Source organism: Hypanus sabinus, chromosome 5 (assembly GCF_030144855.1).
Source record: "Hypanus sabinus isolate sHypSab1 chromosome 5, sHypSab1.hap1, whole genome shotgun sequence".
Classification (NCBI taxonomy): Eukaryota; Metazoa; Chordata; class Chondrichthyes; order Myliobatiformes; family Dasyatidae; genus Hypanus; species Hypanus sabinus.
In genome coordinates, this window is record NC_082710.1 from 174,936,689 (window position 1) to 174,959,969 (window position 23,281).

General features: G+C 48.1%; 1 protein-coding gene across 1 annotated transcript in view; it reads left to right on the forward strand.

Moving 5' to 3' along the window:
- The first annotated feature begins 1,296 nt into the window (after nucleotides 1–1,296).
- Nucleotides 1,297–23,281, forward strand: part of LOC132394831 (neural proliferation differentiation and control protein 1-like) — a 37,511-nt gene continuing 15,526 nt past the window's right edge. Inside the window, exons 1-6 of the mRNA XM_059971235.1 lie at nucleotides 1,297–1,302; nucleotides 3,903–3,945; nucleotides 4,131–4,274; nucleotides 9,165–9,275; nucleotides 18,082–18,273; nucleotides 20,975–21,041. Of these exons, the coding sequence (XP_059827218.1) occupies nucleotides 1,297–1,302; nucleotides 3,903–3,945; nucleotides 4,131–4,274; nucleotides 9,165–9,275; nucleotides 18,082–18,273; nucleotides 20,975–21,041 (563 nt within the window). The remainder of the gene's footprint in view (nucleotides 1,303–3,902; nucleotides 3,946–4,130; nucleotides 4,275–9,164; nucleotides 9,276–18,081; nucleotides 18,274–20,974; nucleotides 21,042–23,281) is intronic.

Sequence of the window (23,281 nt, forward strand, 5' to 3'; positions counted from 1 at the left end):
TGGGCACGTAGTGGTGCCCACGTACCTGAGATCCACACACAACCTGATGCAGCCACACACGAAGCTGGCCATCAGGGTGCGGGCGACATTGGGGACGTTTTTGCCCCCGTTGTCCGGGGACTTGTGCATGGTGGTCCGTCTGACCCACTCCATCTTGAGATCCCCTGACGTATCTGAAGACGGCTCGGGTGATTTCCGAGCTGAAGGAGCGGGAGACTGGCCACACCTGCGCCAAGTACAGCACCCGAGAGTACCTCACACCTGATGACCAGGTTCTTGCCCGCCATCGATAGGGAGCGCCCTCCCCACAGTCCCAGTTTCTGTTTCACCTTGGCAGGCCGCTCCTGCCAGTTCTTGTTGCACACCTCGGCCCCCCTGAACCAGATCCCCAACACCTTCATGTGATCAGCCCTGAGGGGGAAGGGGACGGGCCAGTTGCCAAAGAGCATGGTTTCGCTCTTCTTCAGACATGTGAATTTTTAAGTCTAATGGCCTGTAGAAAGTAGCTGTCCCGGAGCCTGTTGGTCCTGGCTTTATTGCTGCAGTCCCATTTGCCAGACGGAAGCAGCTAAAACTATTTATGGTTGGGGTGACTGGTGTACTCGATGATCTTCCAGGTCTTCTTTACGCAACTGCTGCTGTAGTTTACACCCACAGATGTGCTGGGCTGTCCGTACCACTCTCTGAAATGCCAGGCGATCGTGGTTGGTGCAGTTCCCATCCCAGGTGGTGATACAGCCAGTCAGGATGCTCTCAATGATGCCCCTGTAGAAGGTCTTGAGGATTTGGGGGCTCATGCCGAACTACTTCAGTCGCCTGAGGTGGAAGCGATGCCGTTGTGATTTTTTTTACCACACAGCCGGTGTGTACAGTCCAGATGAGATCTTCAGTGATGTGTATACCGAGGACTTGAAACTACTCACCCTCTCAACTGCAGTCCCGTCGTTGAAGCCGATCGCAATGAGTCTGGCTCCGTTCCTCCAGTAATCCACGATCAGCTCTTTTGTTTTTTGAACATTGAGGGGAGGTTGTTATCTTGGAACGCCTGTGTCAGGGTGTTAACCTTTCCTCTGTAGGCTGTCTCGTCACCACTAGATAGAACAAATAAAATCATAAATAAATAATGAGGTTCTGTTTCTGGGCTCAATGTCCATTTAGAAATCGGATGGCAAAGGGGAAGAAGCTGTTCCTGAATTGCTGGGTGTGTGCCTTCTGACAGTGACAATGAGAAGTCGGCATGTCCTGGGTGTTGGGGTTCCTTAATGATGGTTGATCCTTGAAGATATCTTGGATACGATGGAGGCAAGGACCCATGATGGAGCTGCTAATTTTCTAAGTTCCTACAAACTATTTTGATCTTGTGAAGTAACTCCCCACCCCCCACACACACTCTTTCCAGATGGTGATGCGGCCAGTCAATGTTCTCCATGGTTTGAAATTTACAAATGGTTCAGGTGACAAACCAGTCTCCTCAAACTCCTATTGAAATACAACCGCTGTCTTGCCTTCTCTATAGCTTCATTAATATGTTGAGACCAGGTTAGTTCGTTAGAGATATTGACACCCCGAATCTTAAAATTGCTCATTCTCTCCACTTTTGGTTCCTGTATGAGGATTAATTTCTGTTTCCTCATTCTACCCTTTGAGGTCCACAATCAGCTCTTTAGTCTTACTGACACTGAGAACAACATGACGCTGAATTAAACTGCACCTAGTTCAAGAATTATATTTAGCAAATACATTTACATGTATTAGGAATTTGCTGTGATGTGCAAAAAAAAATCAACAATTACAAAAAATAAAGAATTATATATATTTCAAAAACACAGAATGCTAGTGGAGCTCAACAGGTCAGGTGGCATCTCTGGAAAGGAACGAACCTGAGACCCTTCATCATGACATTATGTTGCTCTGAATTTCCAGCATCTGCAGTATCTCTTGTGCATATATACAAATATAAAGTTGGAGGTTGCAGTACAGATATGGAATAAAATGTGCATCAATGCATAAATACCAGCATGCATTACATTAGAAAAAGGGGTTTTAACAGTGCAGTGATGGGGTTAACAGCAGGGGGGAATGGAGGTGCAGGGGGTGCTAATTAGAATGGTCCATATCTCTCAGTTCCTGCGTCTAAATGCCTCTTCAACGTTTCTATTTCATCTGCTTTCACCACCTCTGCTGGCAGTACATACTGCGACTATGATACAGGTGCAACCACAAGAAATTGCAACTCGGTCCATCATGAATTTCAACCTCCCCTCTATGGACTCCGTCCTCACTTCCCATTGCTTTGGGACTGTTACAAGAGGCCTAAGTGAGGAAGTGCTGCCATGAGACTAGACTGGAGACACAATTTTGAGACTGAGATGAGAACGGGGTTCTTCACCAGATGCTAGATGAGAATCCAAATGAGACAAATCAAAAAATCAATTGCATACTGAACTAAAGTCGAGCTGACAATTGAGCACTGAACTGAGTTCAGGTGCTCTTTAAGTATCAGAATCCTAGCACTAAAACAGGGTAACTAATTAACAGAGTGGCCCGAATCTTTAAAGGGACCTCACCAGCTATCCATACTCTGGAGAATCGGAGTACCTAAACCCCAGAAGCTGGTGCAGGCAGATGTATACCATAACAGGGAAGGCAGCCAACATAATCAATTACCCCTCCCACTCTGGCCATCCTCTCTTCATCCCTAACACCCATCCCTTCCATCGGATAGAATACACAAATGCTTAAGAACACATGCCACCAGGCTCAAGGAGAGCTCCTACACCACTGCTATGAGACCATTGAATGGACTTCTTTTCCATGGATGCTGCCTGGCCTGCTGAGCTCCTCCAGCATTTTGTGTGTGTTGCTGGGACTTCCAGCACCTCTAGATCAGAGTCAGGTTTATTATCACCAGCATATGTCGTGAAATTTGTTAACTTAGCAGTAGCAGTTCAAGCAGTACATAATCTAGAAGAAAAAGAAAAAAGAAATAAATTACAGTATAAATACATTGAATAGATTAAAAATCATGCAAAAACAGAAAGAATATATATTTAAAAAGTGAGGTAGTGTTCACGGGTTCAATGTCCATTTAGGAATCGGGTGGCAGAGGGGAAGAAGCTGTTCCTGAATTGCTGAGTGTGTGCCTTCAGGCCCTTTGATGAGGAGTGGGGAATAACAGATGAACTCTTTGCAGAGAATTTATCAGTGTTGATGAGCAGAGGGATCTTGTGGTTGAAGTTCATAGCTCTTTGAAAGTGGCTACACAGGTTGATAGGGTGGTTAAAAAGTCATATGGTATTCTTGCCTTTATTAGTCAAGGCATTCAGTGCAAAAGTCAGGAAGTTATATTGCAGCTTTATAATTATCTTGTCAGGTTGTACCTGGAGTATAGCACATTATTCTGGTCGCCCCATTATAGGAAAAGATGTCGAGGCTTTGGAGAAAGTCCAGAAGAGGTTTACCAGGATGAGACTGCATGTACTATAGCAGGTTGGACAGGTGGAGGAGAGATTGAGAGAGGTTTATAAGATTATGAGAGCTATAGACAGAGCGGACAGACAGACAGCATCCAGGGTTGAAATGTCTAGTACCAGAGGATGTGCATTTAAGGTGAGAGGGTCTAATTTTGAAGAGGATGTTAGATGCAGGTGTTTTATACAGAGAGTGTTGGGTATCTAGAATGTGCTGCCTGGGGTGGGGGTAGAGGCAGAAACATTAAGGACTTCTAAAAGACATTTAGATGGGCACATAAATGTGAGGAAGGTGGAAGGATATGGACATTGTGTAGACATGGGGTAAGTTTAGAAAGCCATTTGACTACTAATTGTTTTGGTTCAGCACACCATTCTGGGCCCAAGGGCCTGTCCCTGTGTTGTATTGTTCTATGTTCTATGTTCTCACAGGGTTGCCAGCAGAGGCACGGGGAAAATGATGGCCGACCACAAGGTGAGCTGAAAGCCCCCTCCACTAACAGCTCAGTGAGGCCAAGATCTCTGCCAACATCAAGCATACATGCAGTGAAACCTTTTCTCCCTTTAGCTTGGACAGAAGGTTTGGCAGGCTCTCGGGTCTTGCTGCAGAACAATAAATGTCAACCACTCGTTTTCTTGTCCTTTCTGTCTCAAATGTAGCATCCAGCTGTCCTAGTCCCCTGGACTGTGCCCTTCGCCGTCGCAACCATTGTCCCACTGGGTCACAGGACTGCGGTCCCTGCCTTTCTGGCTACCGAGAGGATGGTGAGGAGAAGTGTGCACTGACAGAACACCAGAGGCACGGTGAGTGGGGAAAACACTACCGGTAAAAAATAACCTTTAATCATAAGTGGAAGGAAATGGACGTTATTTATATAATGCCAAACTCTTTACATTCTTAGTGTCATTTGGTCAAGACAGACATTCAGTAGTATTAACACTTCAATTACTCAGTTTATTATTTTCGGATGAACCTGAGATACAGTAAAACACTATTTTGCATGCCATGCATACAGATCGGAACACTGAGGTAGTACGTGAAAAGCAGCGATAGAATGCAGTTACAGAGAAAGTGCAGGGCAGGTAGAGGACAAGGTGCAAAGTGTGACGAGGTAGATTGTGTGGTCAAGGGTCCATCTTACAGCATTAGGGGCCTAATCCATAGTCTTTTACCAGCAGGATAGAAGCTGTCCTGGAGTCCGGTGGGACATGCTTTTGTGTCATCTGTCCAATGGGAGAAGAGAGAAAGTCTGGGGTGGGTGGGGTCTTTGATTATACTGGCTGCTTTACTGAGGCAGTGAGAAGTTTAGACAGAGTCCATGGATGGGAGGCTAGTTTGTGTGATGTGCTGAATTGTGTCCACAGCTCTCTGCAGCTTCATGCAGTCACAGGCGGAGCAGGTGCCACGCCAAACCGTGATACGTAAGGGTTGGATACTTGCTCTCGAGTCCATCAGTAAAAATTAGTGATGGTCAATGACGACATGCCAAATTTCTTTAGCCCCCAGAGGAAGTAGAAGAGTTGACAAGCTTTCTTGGCCGTGACTTCAATGTGGTTTGAACAGGACAGCTATTAATGATGTTCGCTCCCTGGAACTTGAAGCTCTCCTCACCCTTTTAACCATGGCACATTGCCACTCTCTTGGCCCTCTGGGGGTGATTTACCCCTTCCTGGTTTGAAGGGGCTTTGAGGGTGTTAACTTGGTTTATGATCATCACATTCAGAGAAAAACTTCATTTTGCATGCGACACACCTAAACTCTGGTTGGACCACACTTGGAGTATGGTGTAGAGTTCTAGTCGCCTCATTGTAAGAAGGATGTGGAAGTTCTAGGGAGGGGGCAGTAGAGACTTATTTGGATGTTGCCTGAATTAGAGAGCATGTTTTAAGAGGAAAGGTTGAGTGAGCTAGGACTTTTCTCTTTGGAGTGCAGAGGAGGAGAGGAGACTTGATAGATGTCGATAAGATAATGAGATACATAGACAGAATGGACAGCTAGTGCCTTTTACCCAAGAGGAGCAATGACTAATACAAGGGCCATACTTTTAAAGCGAGTGGAGGAAGGTGCGAAGGTGTAGAGGGATGCCAGAGGTAGGTTTTGTACACAGAGAGTTGCGGGTGGCTGGAACGCACTCCGGGGAGTGGTGGCAGAGGCAGATACATTAGGGATATTTAAGAGACTTTAAGGTAGACACATGGATGAAAGGAAATCAGAGGGCTATGTGAGAAGGAAGGATTAGATTGATCGCATATCTGGGCACAACATTGTGGGACAAAGGGCCTGTTCTGTGGGACCTGATCTACTTTTTAACCTTCTAAACACTGAGACTGGGTTTGGGGAACTGGGTTCTGCTTATAAGCAAGCGACAGATGGAAAGCTCTGTTGTGCCCAACACCTGTGTTTGCACTGGACAATGTTACTATGTCACACACTTTAATCAGCTGCTTCGGGGAGATAAAGCATGGAAAAGTAACAGATTGAAGGCATTAGTACAGAGCCGAGCCGCGGCTATGAGGGCTCCCCTGCTACTCTCTCTCCTCTCTGCCGTTTACGCCGCACCTGCCTTTCACAACGTTGGTGAGTATGGTTTCCAGGTGGACTATAAAACGGGACATTGATTGTGACTCTTCCCGCAATTGAAACGATCACGGGAGCCATTATCTCACTTGCCGACGGAACATGATCAGCCAGACTTTACAATGTCCTGTATTGCAGCGCTAAGTCTAACGTTAGTGGGTGCAATTCACTGTAAGGCTGGCAAGGGGAATTCAAAGCTGAGTTTATTGTCACAGGCACAGGCCTCTGATACAGAAGGAAATGTAAATTAAACATAAATTATATATATAATTTTTAGAAGGAAGAACACGTTAGAACAGAAAGAACTAAGATCCACGGTCGAGCAAAGTGCTTGCAGGGTTGCTGTTCTGAGAGAGTGATTGGTGTTCAGCAGGGTGGTTCATTAAGGGAAGCAGCTGTTCTTGAACCCGATGGTGTGGGACTCAGGTTTCTGTACTTCCTTCCCAATGTCATGACAGAGCCCGGATGGTGGGGATCTTTGATGACTGATGTTGCTTTCTTGAGGCAGTGCAGCCTGTTGGCACTACCGATGTCGTTCCCGTGATGTAGTCTTACAGCTTCTTATATTCCTACACTTTCATATTTGCACTATTTCCCCTCTCTCTGTATGTTGGGTGTTTTTTTTCGCAGGTTGGATCTTTTTTTAATGGGTTCTTTAGGGTTTCTTGTTTTGTGACTGTCTGTAAGGAGCCAAACCTCATGGTTGTACTGTACTTTGAGCTTTGAAAGTGATGAATAATGAGGTGTGAGAAGAGGGTATTCACTGTGACACCACAAGTCTACACGAAACGCTGTCACTGGAAAGCAGCATCCATCATCAGGGACCCCCACCACCCGAGACATCCTTTCTTCTTGCTGCCTTCGTCAGGAAAAAGGCATAGGAACATCAGGACTCGCACCAGGTTCAGGAATAGTTATTATCCTTCAATCATCAGGCACTTCAAGAGAAAATCTGCAGAGGTTGGAAATCAAAGCAAGCCACCCAAACTGCTGGAGGATCTCAGCAGGCCAGGCAGCATCTACAGAAAAAAAGTAGAGTCCAGGTTTCAAGCCAAGACCCTTCAGGAGAACTGGACGAAAAAGGAGTAGATTTAAAAGAAGGGAGAGAGAAACACAAGGTGATAGGTTAAACGGGGAGGGCAGGGATGAAGTAACGAGCTGGGAAGTTGATTGGTGAAAGAGATACAGGGCTGGAGAAGAGGGAGTCTGATAGGAGAGGACAGATGGCCATGGAACAAGAAAAGGGGGTAGGAGCACTGGAGGGAGGTGATGGGCAGGCAAGGAGATAAGGTGCAAGAAAGAAAAACATGTGAACAATGAAAGTAAACAAATAGCATTCAGACTGAAGTTCACAAAAGAGAGTTCACACTGACAGCTGCAGGCCACAGCCACAGTTCAGAACAGAGATGAGTAAGCCTCACGAAGTTACAAGTTCAAGTTCAGTGCGAAGAGTAAACATCGCGGAGCAGCAATTAGAACCAGCCGGTGACTCACCTTTGGGTCTGACGCCCTTTCCTTCTTAAACTGGCCCGGTGGTTAAATCATCCAAACCTTGCTCTTGGACCTGGACCCTGCTGCTTCGATATGTGCTCCACCTCTTTGATTTGGTCAAACTTTTCCAATTTGGCTCAGCACTTAAAGTCAGTGAAACCTCAGGTCTTTCCTCACTCTCAGGCCCAGGCCCGGGCCCTGCTGCCTCGACTCTGCATCACTTCTGCTCGTCTCACCTCGGTCCCGCCAAATCAAATTGCATCCGAGTTCACTCCAGGAATGGGCAAACATTAGCTCATTGCCTGCTCCCTGGCCCACACACACCACACCACAGCCAGCCTGCACCTTCGAGACTTCAGTCCCCACACCAAAAATGCCGGGTCATACAAGTGTTTCAAAGGCTCAGCACTGACAGGGAAGTTACAGTCTATTGCTTGCAGTGAGCATTTAGCATTAATATGTAATTAATGAAATATTTATTTGTTTTCTTTGTTTTGTTTGCCACCAACAAGCAGTCACTGAGCCATCTTAAACCAGAAGCCAGACCGAATTCTATGGATTTATTGAGTATGCCCACAAGACAATGAATCTCAGGGTTGCCTATGATGACATATATGTACTTTGATAATAAATTTACTTTGAACTTTGAAGTTTGACAGGAGAGCAATTGGTCCTGATTGAAATGTCTCAGCCCGAAATGTCGACTGTTCATATCCCTCCGTAGATGCTGCCTGACCTGCTGAGTTCCTGCTGCCCTTTGAGTGTTCAGTTGGGAACCCACTGTGATATCACAAGCTGAACGTGGAAGGCGCCAGAATTCACAGTGACACCACTAGTGAATTTTGGCCCACTGCCTCAGACAAGTAATGTGCTTCCTGTGCTTGTTCAGATGCTCTCTGACCTCTGTCTGAAGAAGCCAGGTTCAAACCCCACTCCAGATGCTCAAGTTTGAACTCCTTACTGCAGACCCCTCACTCACTCCCTATAGCTAAAGGAGTGCTACAGTGTCAGGGGTGCTGTTCTTTGGATGATCTGCTAGATTCTTCCCTTCTGCTCTCCCTCTGGTGCGTCCAACAGATTCCATTGGTCTGTGAGTGAATACCCCCTCCCAGTTTTACACTTGGTGGTCATAAACCTAAACAATTCCGCAGATGCTGGAAACCATGAGCAAACACATAGACACAGAAAATGTTGGAGGAACTCAGCAAGTCAGCCACTGTCTCTGGATGGGAATAAATAGTCCCAAGTATTGATGAAGCATCTCAGCCTGAAACATTGACTGTTTATTCCCTTCCATAGATGCTGCCAGACCTGCTGAGTTCTACCAGCACTTTGCGTAGACTGGTGGTGTCGCAGTAATTTCCCCATTCCCAGCACCTCAACCTGTGAATTCCTTCCCATCACATCGGACTGTAAATTCCCAACGACTCCCCTGCTCTCTTCATTCTGGTAATGTCACTATAAATTGCTTCCCTTCGCCTGTAGGCGGCAGCACTGAGAACAATCTTCGATCCTCTCCATTTCAGTGGTTCTGTCGGCAAGTCTGACGAGGTTGGTCTCCTCAAAACTTTACATTTAAATGATGGTGAAATACTAAAGAAATTGCACTGTTATTCTGGTTTTAGATGTGGTGAAAGAAGCTGCCAAAGTCGATGGCCTACTCCAATCCCTGTTGGCCCAGTGGGAGAAGACTTCGCCCCAGAGTTCAAGTCCAGGTTATTGCCTTTCAACCATATGTATGTATATCACCAAACACTCCTCCGGACCAAGGTGCAAAACACACAACTCACACATCAGTAATATTGCTGTTGTAGAGTCCTCAGCTCATGGCTGTAGTTGCCCATAGGGGTTTTGTAGCAAGGTAGGGAAGTAGATTCCCAGGTCTTTCTTCCACGCAGATAATACTGCTGTCCAGGTTGGGACCCGGCTGGATTCGAACTCAGGACTATCAACCTCGAAGTTCAGGGCTGATGTCACTACACCACTAGCCAGCCCAAAGTAATATTACCACAAAGAAATTAACAAATAATATGAGGCTTATACAGTTAAAAAGCAGCGTTATACGCTATAACACTACTAGTGCCTCATATGTGATGAGGCCTGGGTGGTGGCAGGGAGTTCAGTCAACTGATAGCCTGGGGATAAAGTGCTTTCCCATCTGAACAGTTCTTGTCCTAATGCTAAGGTACCTCCTACCTGATAAGGGTTCACTGGCACCATCTTGTGCTTAGACCCCTGCTCTACACTTAAGACTTTGTAGGTAAGCACAACTCCAATGCCATATTCAAGTTTGCTGACGACACCACTGCTGTAGGCTGAATCAAAGGTGGTGATGAATCAGCATATAAGAGGGAGATTGAAAATCAGTCTGAGTAGTTTCATAACAACAATGTCAGCAAGACCAAGGAGCTGATTGTTGACTTCCGAAGGAGGAAGCCAGAGGTCTTCATCAGGGGATTGGAGATAGAGAGGGTGTTGTGATGGAAAATAACTGGTTCTTTGAGTCTCAACAGTAGAGGCCTGGACACACACAGTTTTAATAATAAGGAATTTATTTACAAGGGGAAGTCGGGTCAACACAAGCAACTACAATACACAGGAAGCGGTGTGGGGACAGGATATGGTTACACAAACAAAGAACAAGGGAAAAACACTAGGACAGCTATCCCCCTTGACCTTGGATAGCTGTGGCTCCCTTACCAGGACAAACAATAGACCTTCCCAAACATAAATCAATGCACTTACCTTCAATGTGGTGGTCTGTAAGAGACCAATCCAGGGCCAAGTCTCACCTTTTAATGCATGGGGCTGGGTGAGATAATCCAATTAAGGTAAGCAATTATCCAATTAAGGTGCATTGATTAGTTGGGAGGGACCAAATGTTGATTGGCATGTGGTGCGTCCTCCAACCAGCCAGGTGGCAGTGCATCTGTCACATGGCCGGTATCTCTGGATACACTCCACCCCTCGGAAGACGCACCACATAGCCAACACACAAGAGGGTGAAACAAAATCGTATATACCAGAAATAACCAATTTTGAGCAGCTAAGTAAATGCAGAGACACTCTTAATCAGCTGGCATGCGCAACATAGTATAGAAATGGCTATGATTACAAGAATGAGTGCGATGGACCAGTGAATGACAATTGCCCACCACCCCCTAGGGACCCAAACGGCCACCAATTGCCCCATGAGGTGTTGTGTTGGAGGAGCTGGTCCCTTTAAAACATTGAACCCGAGAATACATTCTGGGGAGGAGGCAATAAGGACTTGTACACGTCTGGGGGAATGGTTGCCTATGGCTAGCGAAGGGTGACCTTCCTAGCTCGTAACAGGGAGCCCCCCAATCCCTCTATCTGCAAGTCCGTACCCCTCCATAAGGCAGGATTGCCTGGGATAATCGTGTGCTGGGCACCTGTGTCGACAAGCGCCATCCACCTCTGAGTGTTTCCTTTTCCCCGATGTACTGTGACGGGTATATGTGGCCTCAGGTCCCCCGGGCGGGAAAGGGCGAGAGAGCAAATGCGCCGGGGGCCCTGGCCATCCTATGGGAGGGGGGGGGAAGAGGGCTGCCACGCCAGGGGTGAGGCACTTTGCTGGTGGAGGTGGGACATTTCCTGCCTGACGAGCTGTCTGAGTTCTGCTTCGAGGCAGTTTCGGGCAGGGGAGGCGCGGAGGGTGGCTCAGTGTGGGTGGTCTTTTTGTAAGTAGTCTTCCCCCTGCAATGCTCCTTCCACAGGGCATATAGGTTGGGGGTGGGGATGCCATCTATCTGGTTACGATCCACCCCTGCACGCAGCAGGTCCGTGTACAGCTGCCTGCGTGTTTATCTGAGAGAGATAGTGTCTCAGGCCCTTGTCTCGGTCTTCCGGACCTGTGTAGGTGCCCCCCTCTGCATATATTCTAGTCCCTCCAGAAGGGTGATGGCATCCCGTACGGTCCTACCGCTGGCTGGTGCCATGAGGGGCAGGATTACCAACTTCAGATCGGGGCGTGCGGTAGTGACCAAGTATCCCGGTAGGGCACCAGTCACTCATGTGTTTTCAAGGAAGTTACGGTCGCAGGCACCTTGATAGATGCCGTTGACCAGTGCCCATTCCCTGATAACCCGGGTGCCCTCACTGACCGTACCCCATTGCGGGTGCCCGTGCAGATCCCACTCCAGGAGTGTGGGATAGTGAGCTCGTACCGCGGTCACTACGCGATCCCACAGGGTTGTGGCGTCGCGGATTTCAGCTTGTGGCGCCCGCAGCGCATTGTTTATGCTCTGCCGGTCAGAGAGGCTTCCCAGGGCGCTTGCCTCCTGATGGGAGAGGCTGAGGTTGGGCCCCCCCTCGTCCCACAGCCAGAGCAGCCAGGCCGTGAGGTGCTCGCCTGGTTGTTGGCGGTAGCGATCCGCCAGTTGGGTCAGTTCCTTGGGGGAGAAGTCCCGGGTCTCCGTGGTCTCGGAGTGACTGGGGAAGGTCCGGCCGTCTCCCCCTCATTCCCTTCCTCCCTGCGGTGAACCTGGGACCGCGTGGTGACGGGTCGGGCATGTTGGAGGTCGGGTGAGGAGGGGGAAGGGTGGTTGTGGGACCTTGGTACCTCGGGCACCCCCTCATCGTCACTATCAGCCAGATGTCCCCATCCCCCAGCCATGCGTCCAGCTTGTCGCCACACTGGACTGAGGCTCAAATCTTTAACGGGTCCGGCTGCCAGCCAGACCGACGGGCTGCCCTGGCCGGCTGAAGTTTTATGGGGCGACAGGCAAGTTCAGTTCCCCGAACTTCAAGGTCATTGTCTCGGGCCTGGGCAGCCTGTGCTGCTTCCTTCAGCGTGCAACAACGCTGACTGAGGTCTTCAATTTCCCTGTCCTTCTGACCACACAAGTGCTGCAGGTGATCAGTAATTCTAACCTGGCGTCTCAGCAGGGACGCAAACAACCAGAAGGCACCCCTTGGACTCCCCTTGGCTTTGGGGAACCCTGATTCCTTCAGGAGGGAGACCACATGAAGGCCCAGCTTCTCTCCACGGGGCTCTAACTGCTCAGACCAGTCACTGGTTTTCCGTGATCTGCCAGCATGCTGGCCAGACTCTCAAATCCCTCCCTTTCATCAGCCCACCCGGGGATCTTATCCTGGGAGCCTGCACTGGCTTTCTTCCCCTTATTCCAGAACATTATCCCCTGTGCTTGTGTCCAGCCAAAACCTATGAGACCCTGCTCGCAGTGCCAAATATTGTGATGGAAAACAACTGGTTCTTTGAGTCTCAACAGTAGAGGCGGACACACACAGTTTTAATAATAAGGAATTTATTTACAAGGGGAAGTCAGGTCAACACAAGCAACTACAATACACGGGAAGCGGTGTGGGGACAGGGCACGGTTACACAAACAAAGAACAAGGGAAAAGCACTACAACAGCTATCCCCCTTGACCTTGGATAGCTGCGGCTCCCTTACCAGGACAAACAATAGACCTTCCCAAACATAAATCAATGCACTTACCTCCAATGAGGTGGTCTGTAAGAGAGGGCAAGGAAGGCCAAGTCTCACCTTTTAAAGCATGGGGCTGGGTGCGATAATCCAATTAAGGTGACCAATAATTTAGGTGTGCATTGATTAGTTGGGAGGGACCAAATGTTGATCGGCATGTGGTGTGTCCTCCAACCAGCCAGGTGGCAGTGCATCTGTCACATGGCCGGTATCTCTGGATACAGAGGGTCAGCAGCTTTAAATTTCTTGACGAAATTATTTCAGAGGACCTAAACTGTGCCTAGTATGTAAGTGCAATTACAAAGGAAGCACAGGAGCACCTCTACTTCCTTAAGAGTCTGCAAAAATTCAGCATTACATCTGAAACTTTAACAAACTTCTATAGTGGAGAGTATTTTGACTGGCTGCATCACAGCCTAGTAGAGGAACACCAATGCTCTTTAACAGAAATTCCTACAAAAAGTAGAGGATGGAGCCCAGTCCATCACAGATAAAGCCCTCTCCAGCACTGAGCACATCTACATGAAACATTGTCGTAAGAAAGCAGCATCCCGCAGAGGTCCCCATCACACAGGACATGCTTTCTTCTCACTGCTGCCATAAGGAAGAAGGCACAGGAGACTCAGGACTCACATCACCAGGTTCAGGAACAGTTATTACCACTCAAACCAGCAGGCTCCTGAACCAAAGGGGATAAATTCACTCAACTTCACTTGCCCCTTCAATGAGATGTTCCCACAATCCATGGACTAATTTTCAGGGACTCACCATCTTGTGTTCTTGATAGTTATTGTTTTTTTATTATTATTAATTCATTTTTGTATTTGCACAGTTTGTTGTCTTTTGCACGCTGGTTGAACTTCCTTTTGATGTGTTCAATTGATTGTGTTACTGTTATTATTTTATTATGGATTTATTGAATATGCCCACAAGAAAATGAATCTCAGGGTTGTATAAGGTGATGTATATATATACTTTGATAATAAATTTTCTATGAACTTTGAAGGAATTGTTGGATGGATGGGAGGGAATCATTGACAACCCTAAGGGCCATACGTACTCAGCGCTCCTGATAAAATGGGTGGGAGAGAGACCCTGCAATCCTCTCAGCAGTCCTCACAATCCTTTGTAGGGACTTGCAGTCGGATGCCTTACAATTCATGTACCAGACAGCCATTCAGCTGATCAGGGCACTGTCAATAGTGCTCCCATCAAAATTGGTTAGAGTGGAGGAGGGAGAGGACACAGTGGCCTCAACCTTCTCAGGAAGTGGAGGTGCTGCTGTGCTTTCTTGAGCAAAGAGATGGTGTTGAAGGTCCAGGTATTATCAGTCAGTGTGGGTACTCACTCGGCAACTTGATGCTCCAAACTCTCCGTGGAGGAGAGTTTATGTGCAGTGAAGAGCAGTCAGCCTGCACCTTCCTAAGCCCACAATCACCTCTTTGGTTTTGCTCACGTTGAAACTCAAGTTATGCTCACACCATTCTACCGGCCACTCTACCTCCTTTCTGTATGCTGTCTCGTCATCATTGTTGTGTCAACAGCGAGCTTGATGATTCAGCTTGAAATGGACCTAGCGGCGCAGTCATGCATCAGCAGTGTGAACAGCAGCGGGCTGAGCTTGCAGCCCTAGGGGAGCGCCAGAGCTCATCATGACGGAGCTAGAGAAGCTTCCGCCAACACGGACTAACTGCGGCCTTTCTGTCAAGAAGCCAGGATTGATTTACAGAGAGAGGTGTTGCGACCCAACGAGGACCGTTTACCCACCAGCTTCTGAGGGAGGAACACCATCTTGGCAGATGAGGCACCATTTTGCAGGTGGGGTAGGTTGGAGTGGAGGGCACAGGCTATGACATCATCAATTTGAGCGATAAGCGATCTGGAAAGGGTCCAATGAAGCAGGGAGTTGGGATCTAATGTGATCCATACCCAGCCAATCAAAGCGCTTCATTATTGTTTTTAGTCAGTGCCACTGAGCAGTAGTCAGGTTACCGTCACCTTCTTGGGCACTGGGATGATGGTGGCTGCCTTGAAGCCTGAGGGAACAGTGAACTGATCCAGACAGATGTTGACCATGTCTGTTAGAACCTCAGTTCTAACTAGGCTGCACTGTCCCTCACCACCCCACCAGGGACATTATCAAGCTCTGCAGCTTTACATGGGCTGACTAAGATCAGCTGCAGCCAGAATGCCTACTCTTTGGTGGGGTGGGAAATGGGGGGAACATTCCACCTGCCTCCCACCCCCAAGGAGCAGGTACTGTCACTGGGGAGTGTCGATTGTCACTGAGGAGGGGGAGATGTTATTTTTGATCCGCACTGACTGTGGTTTTCCAATGAGGATCAAGTTGCAGAGGAAGGTACAGAGGCCCAGGGTTTGTAGTTTGTTGTTTAATACTGAGGGTATGAATGCTGAGCTGTAATCAATAAAGAGCAGCCTGACGTAGGTATTGCTATTGTCCAGGTGATCCCAGGCTGAGCGGAGAGCCAGTGAGATCGTATCCACTGTAGACCTATTGTAGCAATAGGAAAAATGCAGCAGGCCCAGGTCCTTGCTTAGGCAGGAGTTGACTCTGACCATGCCTAACCTCTCAAAGCTATTTCCCATGGCAAAGTTGTTTCCCATGGTAGGGGATTCTAGGACAAGAGGGCACGACTTCAGGATTAAAGGACTTTTAGAACTGAGATGTGGAGAAATTACTTTAGTCAGAGGGTGGTAGATCTGTGGAATTTGTTGCCACGAGCAGCTGTGAAGGCCAAGTTATTTGGTGTATTTAAGGCAGAGATAGGTAAGTTCTTGATTATCCAGGGCATCAAAGGATATGGGGTGAAAGCAGGGGAATGGGGATGACTGAAAGAATTGGATCAGCCCATGATTGAATGGTGGAGCGGACTCGATGGGCCAAATGTCCTGCTTCTGCTCCTATATTTTATGGTCTGATGGTCTAAAGTACTTCATCACAGTAGATATGATTGCAACTAGGCGGTAGTCATTGAGACAGCTCAGCCTGCCCTTCTTAGTCTGGTAGTCACCCTTTTGAAGCAGGTGGAATCTCCGACTTCAACAGTGAAAGGTTGAAGATGCCCTTGAACACTCCTGCAAGTTGGTTGGCACAGGCTTTCAATTCTCGATCAGGTACACCTCTTGAAAAATGTTCTGATGTTGGCCTCTGAGACAGAGACCACAACGTCTCCAGATGCTGCAGGGATTTGCACAGCTGTGGTTTTATTCTCCCTTTTGAAGTGTGTATAAAAGGTGTTGAGCTCATCTGGGAGTGAAGTTTCACAACCAATCATGATGTTAGGCTTCACTCTTTGGAAGCATGTGCCTGCCAACCCTGCCAGAGCTGACATGCATCCAATTCTATGTCTAGCTTCAATCAGAATGGTTTTCTCACTCGTAAAATAGCCTTCCATAGGTTGTTCATAGACTTATTTTATCGGTCTGGATCGCTGGTCTTGAATATCACAGATACAGCCCTCAGCTATCTACGAATCTCTTGGCTCATTCACAGCTTTTAGTTTGGATATAGCCGGAATGTTCTTGAAATCACACACTTATCCACACCAGGCCTAATGAAGTCGATGACAACTGTGGCATATTCACTCAGATTTTGAAGATGAATTCCTGAATATTGTCCAGTCCTCCACCTCAAAGCAGTTGGTGAACTGGGCAATTCCTGAGGAATCTTTGGTCTCAGTTCCATTTTCTCACTGTAAACTAGCGCTCGATTGGACTGTATTGTTCACAGTTTTGGTGAGGCCACACTTGGTCTTCCTGTTATAGAAAAGATGTCACTAGAGTAGATAGACTACAGTGAAGATTTACAAGGTTGCTGCATTAAAAGCTATTTTGGTCTCTTCATCTAAGAAAGGATATGCTGGCATTGGTGAGGGTGCCAAGAAGGTTCACAAGAATGATCCCGGGAATGAAAGGGTTAATCAATGAGTGGTGTTTGATGTCTCTGGGTCTGTACTCACTGGAGTTTAGTAGGATGAAGGTTTTTCCCAAAACCGAACGAATATTGAAACGCCTACTTAAGTGAGCATGGAGAGGATGTTTCCTATAGCGGGGGAGTCTAGGACCAGAGGGCACAGCCTCAGAATGGAAGGATGTTTCCTTAGAACTGAGCTGAGGAGGAATTTCTTTAGCCAGAGGGTGGTGAATCTGTGGAATTCATTGCCACAGACAGCTGAGGTGGCCAAGTCAATGGGCATATTTACAATGGAGGTTGACAGTTTCTTAGTTAGTCAGGGTATCAAAAGTTACAGGAAGGAGAATGGGGTTGAGAGGGATAATAAGTCAGCCATGATGGAATGGCAGAGCAGACTCAATGGGCTGAATGGCCTAATACTGTCCCTATGTATTATGGCCTTATGGCTCTACAGGGAGAGGTTGGACAGGCGAGTACAGTATTTCCTGGAGCATGATAGACCGAGGACTTGTGTAAAATCATGGGGGCATGCTCAAAGTGAGTACAGATGTTTTATTTTCCCCGAGAAAGGGAACAAAAAATCTAGATGGTATAGATTTAAGGTGAGAGGGGAAAGATTTAAAAGGGGAGGTTCATGTATGGAATGAGCTGCCAGAGGAAATGGTTGTGGTGGGCATAACAAGATTTAAAATTTTTTGGATAAATATGTGGATTGGAATGGTTTAGAAGGATATGCTACAAACACGAGCAAATGGGAATAGCTTATAATGGCAACTAGGTCAGTATGGACTAGTTGGGCTGAATGGCCTTCTTCCATGCTGTATCATTCTTTGAGAGCATCGCTAGCTTCCCATAGATGAAAAAAACACAGAAACCATTTGGTGTGAAGGGATATTTCCCAACGTGACTCTACTTCTGTTAAGACACCACCCACTTCTCTTTGCACATGGCTCCTCCTTCTTCCCTTGTGGCTTGTGGCAATATGTTCATTTACAATCTTGATGAATGATGCAGCATGTATCAAGGTCCCAGTGGCCTGCCCTGGCTTATATTCTGAGAGCTAGTTCTGTTCCACTGGAGTAGTTCAGGGACTGCAATCGCCAGTCATAACCACGTATGTTTACTGCTGTTACAGCCACGCCCCCTGAACCACGCCCAGAGCCCACCGACACCAGCCTTGCTGCCAGCCTCCACAACCCACCGTCTGCCCACCAGCGCGCCACAGAGTCCCAGGCCACAGTGAAAACTACACCAGACACGCATCCCGTGACAGGGAGGAATGGGAGCAGGAGGCTGCCACGGCTGCTGAACGACGTGGTCTCAATGGGTAAGTAACAGGAAGCCAGTTTGAAATTGGAGGAAATGGGGAGGGAGAGAGTGAAAGGGAAGCCTGTGGAGGGGAAGTGAGGGAGAGAGGGGTTAGAGAAAGGAGAAGTGAGGGAGGAAGGGGTTAGAGAGGGGAAGTGAGGGAGAGAGGGGTTAGAGAGAGGGAGTGAGGAAGAGAAAGGTTAGAGAGAGAGGAAGTGAGGGAGATAGGAAGTTAGAGAGAGGGGAAGTGAGGGAGACAGAAAGTTAGAGAGAAAAGGGAGAGGGGAGGTTAGAGAGAGAGGTTAGAAAGAGAGAAGGAATTGAATAGAGTTTATTTAAATCGTACATCTGTCCCACAACACAAGGGAGTAGAAATCTGTACATGCCACTGCAATGTACAGACATGTGAATTTATAAGTCTAATGGCTTGTAGAAAGTAACTGTCCCATGGCCTGTTGGTCCTGGCTTTAATGCTGCAGTCCCTTTAAGGCCAGATGGAAGCAGCTATTTAAGTCAGAGATAGATGGGTTCTTGATTAGCCAGGGCATCAAAGGATATGGGGTGAAGACAGGGGAGTGGGGATGACAGGAAGAATTGGATCAGCCCAAGATTGAATGGCGGAGCAGACTCGATGGGCCGAATAGCCTACTTCTGCTCCTATACCTTATGGTCTGAAACAGTTTATGGTTGGGGTGACTGGTGCCCCTGATGATCTTCCAGGCCTCTTTACACACCTGCTGCTGTAAATGCTCTCAAGGGAAGTTCACATCCACAGATGTGTTGGGCTGTCCGTACCACCCTCTGCAGTGCCTAATGATCGAGGCTGGTACAGTTCCTGTCCCAGGAGGTGATACAGCCAGTCACGATGCTCTCAATGGTGCCCTGTAGAAGGTCTTGAGGATTTGAGGGCCAATGCGGAATTCCTTCAGTCGTCTGAGGTGGAGGAGACGCTGTTGTGCTTTTTTTGCCACACAGCCCGGATGTACAGTCCAGGCGAACGTGAGACCACTCACCCTCTCAACTGCAGTCCCATTGATGTCTCCCTTCCTCCTGTCATCCACCATCAACTCTCCTGTTTTTTGGACATTGAGGGACATTTGGAAGTGAGGGAGAGGGCATTAGAGAGAGAGAGAGCGAAAGCACAGAGATAGAGAGAGAGGGATGTGAGGGGGTAGTGAGATGGGGAAGTGCAGCAGAGGGCATTAGTGAGAGGTGAAGCGACGGAGCAAGGGGATTAGAGAGAGGGATGTGAAGGGGAGTGAGTGAGAGAGGGTGTTAGAGAGAAGGGGAGTGAGAGAGAGGGGTTAGAGAGGAGAGAAGGGGAGAGGGGGTTAATGAGAAGGGGAATTGAGGGAGAGGGGTTAGAGAGAAGGAGAGTGAGGGAGAGGGGGTTAGAGGGAGCGAGGGAGAGGGGTTAGAGAGGAGAGCAAAGGAGAGGGGTTAATGAGACAGTGAATTGAGGGAGAGGGGTTAGAGAGAAGGGGAGAGGGGGTTAGAGAGCAGGGGAGCAAGGGAGAGGGGGTTAGAGAGATGAGCAGCGAGGGAGAGGGGGTTAGAGGGAAGGGGAGCGAGGGAGAAGGAGTTAATGAGAAGGGGAATTGAGGGAGAGGGGTTTAGAGGGAAGGAGAGCGAGGGAGAAGGGGTTAGAGAGAAGGGAAGCAAGGGAGGGGGGGTTAGAGAGAAGGGGAAGTAAGGGAGAAAGGGGTTAGACAGAAGAGGAAGTGAGGGAGAGAGGGGTTTAGAGAAGAGGTTAGACAGAAAGTGAGGGAAAGGGGAAGTTACAGAGAAAAGGGGGTGTGAGAGGGGGGTGGTTAGAGACGGAGAAGGAGGGGGTGTGAGAGAGGGGTGGTTAGAGATGGAGAAGGAGGGGGTGTGAGAGAGGGGTGGTTAGAGATGGAGAAGGAGGGGGTGTGAGAGAGGGGTGGTTAGAGACGGAGAAGGAGGGGGTGTGAGAGAGGGGTGGTTAGAGACGGAGAAGGAGGGGGTGTGAGAGAGGGGTGGTTAGAGACGGAGAAGGAGGGGGTGTGAGAGAGGGGTGGTTAGAGACGGAGAAGGAGGGGGTGTGAGAGAGGGGTGGTTAGAGATGGAGAAGGAGGAGTTGCAGACAGCAGGATGGGGAAGGAGAGGGAGAGATGGTGAAATGAAGGAGAGTGGCTTTAAGGAGAGAAAAGAGGGAAGTGGGGAGTTGCAGAGGTTAGAGAGAAGGAGGGGCGAGCTGTGAAGAAGGAGTAGGAGAGTAGGTGGTGTAAGTGGAGGAGGGGAGAGGGAGCTAAGGAGGCAGTGGGAGAGCGAGTGAGAGAGGAGGAAGTTGGGTAGGAGGTAGGATGGGGAAGGAGAACGGAGATAATGGGATGAAAAGCTCTTTTGGAGAGAGAGGAGGTGGAACAGTGAGGCAATGTTTGGGGTGTGGATGGCAGTGGGAATGAACGGACTGATGGGTGGAGGCTTTGGATCGCTGGTCTCAGAATTGTGGTATCAACTGTCTTAGAAACAAACCATTGAGAAAATGTTCCGGTCAGGACTCGCAGCGGGTGGCAAAGGGGCTCAGGGGACCTGTTCTGGCCCCTTTCCCACTCCGACCACCCCCCGTCTGCCCTGGACAACCCTTTTGCAGCCCTCGTCTGCCTGGTGCTGCATGTAATGGTGGTTTCTGCAGAGACAGAGTTCACTCGCTGAGCCACTGTCCGCTAACTCTCCTTCCCTCTCACCTCTCTCCTCAGCTCTGATTATTATCTGTGCGGTGACGGGTCTCTGCGGACTGCTCGTGGCTGCTTTATGTTGGTACCGGTAAGTCCCTGCTTGCTGAATCCTCCAGGTCCCTGTGCCCTCCGGCATCAGTTCTCCGCCCTGTTTCTGTTCCTGCTCCAATGCTTCCTGGCCAACAGCATAACCTTTGGGATCCCCTCTCCAGCCCCACTGCCCTTTCTCCATCTCCTTGACCAGAGTTCAAAGTACGTTTATTATCAAAGTAAATGTTCTACATGCAATCCTCAGATGTGTTTCCTTAGAGGCAGACACAAAACAAATAAAACCCATGAAAAAAGACCCAATTTGCAGGGAAAAAACAACTCTGCAAACAATAAAATTAAGGAAATACTATTCAGAGCTGAAGTTCACAAAAGTGAGTTCACGGCCATGAAGCCAGTCATCACTGAAGCCGATTCAGGAGCCCGTTAGCTTCAGATTACAGCCTCAGTTCAGTGCAGAGTCCAGTAAACTTCATGAAGCAGCAAGCTGATCCGGCCTGCCCATCTATCGCTCCGATACCCTTTACAATTTGGTCTGCAATTTAATCATCCAAAGCTTGGGTCATTCCTCACTGTCAAACCCAGACCCTACCACTTCGATCCCTACTTGAGCCCATGCCCCACAGCCTCATTCTGTCTCGTACCAGGGTCCTTTCTAATTTAAATCAATCAAACCTAGGGTTTTCCCTTGCTCTTGGGCCTGGGCCCCACCACCTTGACTCTGCCTCGCCTCGAAGTCCATCCCAGCAGTGGCCAAACATTGGCTCATTCCCCGCTCGCAGGCCCATCCCTGCCAGCTCGGTTTGACCCATACACACCAGGCCACTGCCATCATGCACCTTCCAGACTTCAGTTCACACTGCAAGTATGCTTGGCCATACAGGCCTACTGACTGCAGTGATCAATCTGGTTATTGTCACTGATATCAGTTGTGAAGTTTGTTGTTTTGTTGGAGCAGTACAGTGCGGGCCAGATAAATTATTGTAAATTATAACAATAAATACATAGAGCATACATATTGCAAAAGGAAAATGCTGAGGGAGTGTTCATGGATTAATTCAGAATCTGATGGCAGAGGGGAAGAAGCTGTTCCTAAATCATTGAGAGTGTGTCTTCAGGCTCCTGTACTTGCTCTCTGAAGGTCGTAATGAGAAGAGGGAGGGTGGTGAGGGTGCTGGATGCTGCCTTCCTGAGGCACTGCCTTTTGAAGGTGTCCTTGCTGGTGGGGAGGGTTGTGCCTGTGATGGAACTGGCTGAGTCTGCAGCCCCTGACACTCTTGTTAATTGGGGCCTCCAGATTAGGCAGCACACTGCACCTGTAGAAATTTGCTGGAATCTTTAGTAATATACGAAGTACCCTCAAACCCCTAATGAAGTAGAGCTGCTGGTGCGGCTTCGTCATAAGACCATAAGACATGGGAGCAGAATTAGGCCATTCAGCCCATCGAGTCTGCTCCACCTTGATAGCACTGGTGCGTTGAGCCCAGGGTAGATCCTCTGAGATGTTGATGTCCAGGACCCTGGGAGTCAGATTTTGCCTGATTATCCTTCAATGCACAGTTATAACGTTAAAGATCCTTCTAGGACTGGATGGCATTGTTCCCGATATTAGTTGGCCATCTGTTTATGAACTAAAGACAGGGTAGTCCCTTTCTGAAAACATGAGAGTCTAAATGCTGGAATCAGGAACACAAGGTACTGCAGCAACTCAGTAGGTCAGGCAGCATCTGTGGAGGGAAATGGAGAGTCAATGTTTCAGTCAAGACCCTTCAAAGATACAGTATTTCTGTTTTATTGCATGTTTTTCATCTATTCAATATACGTATACTACAATTTATATATTATTATTATGTTAATTTTTTTCTCTTCTATATTATGTATTGCATTGAACTGCTGCTGCTAAGTTAACAAATTTCGCTTCACATGCCGGTGATAATAAACCTGACTCTGATTCTGATCTAGACTGATAGAGAGAGGGAAGATAGCCAGTACGAAAAGGTGGAGCAAGAGCTGGCAGGTGGACCAGGTGACTGTGGTGATGGTCAGATGAGGGAGGGGAAAGTGGGAGTGATGTCAGAAGCTGGGAGGTGAGATGTGACAGTGATTTAAAAAGCTGAAAATGATGGGATCTGATAGGAGAGGAAAGTGGAGTGCCATATAAAGCAGGGGTTCCCAACCTGAGATCAACAGAGCACTTGCTTGATGATATTGGTCCCTGGTAATAAAAAGGTTGGGAACCTCTGGTATGAAGGGATGGAGGTAGGGAGGGTAGAGGGAACC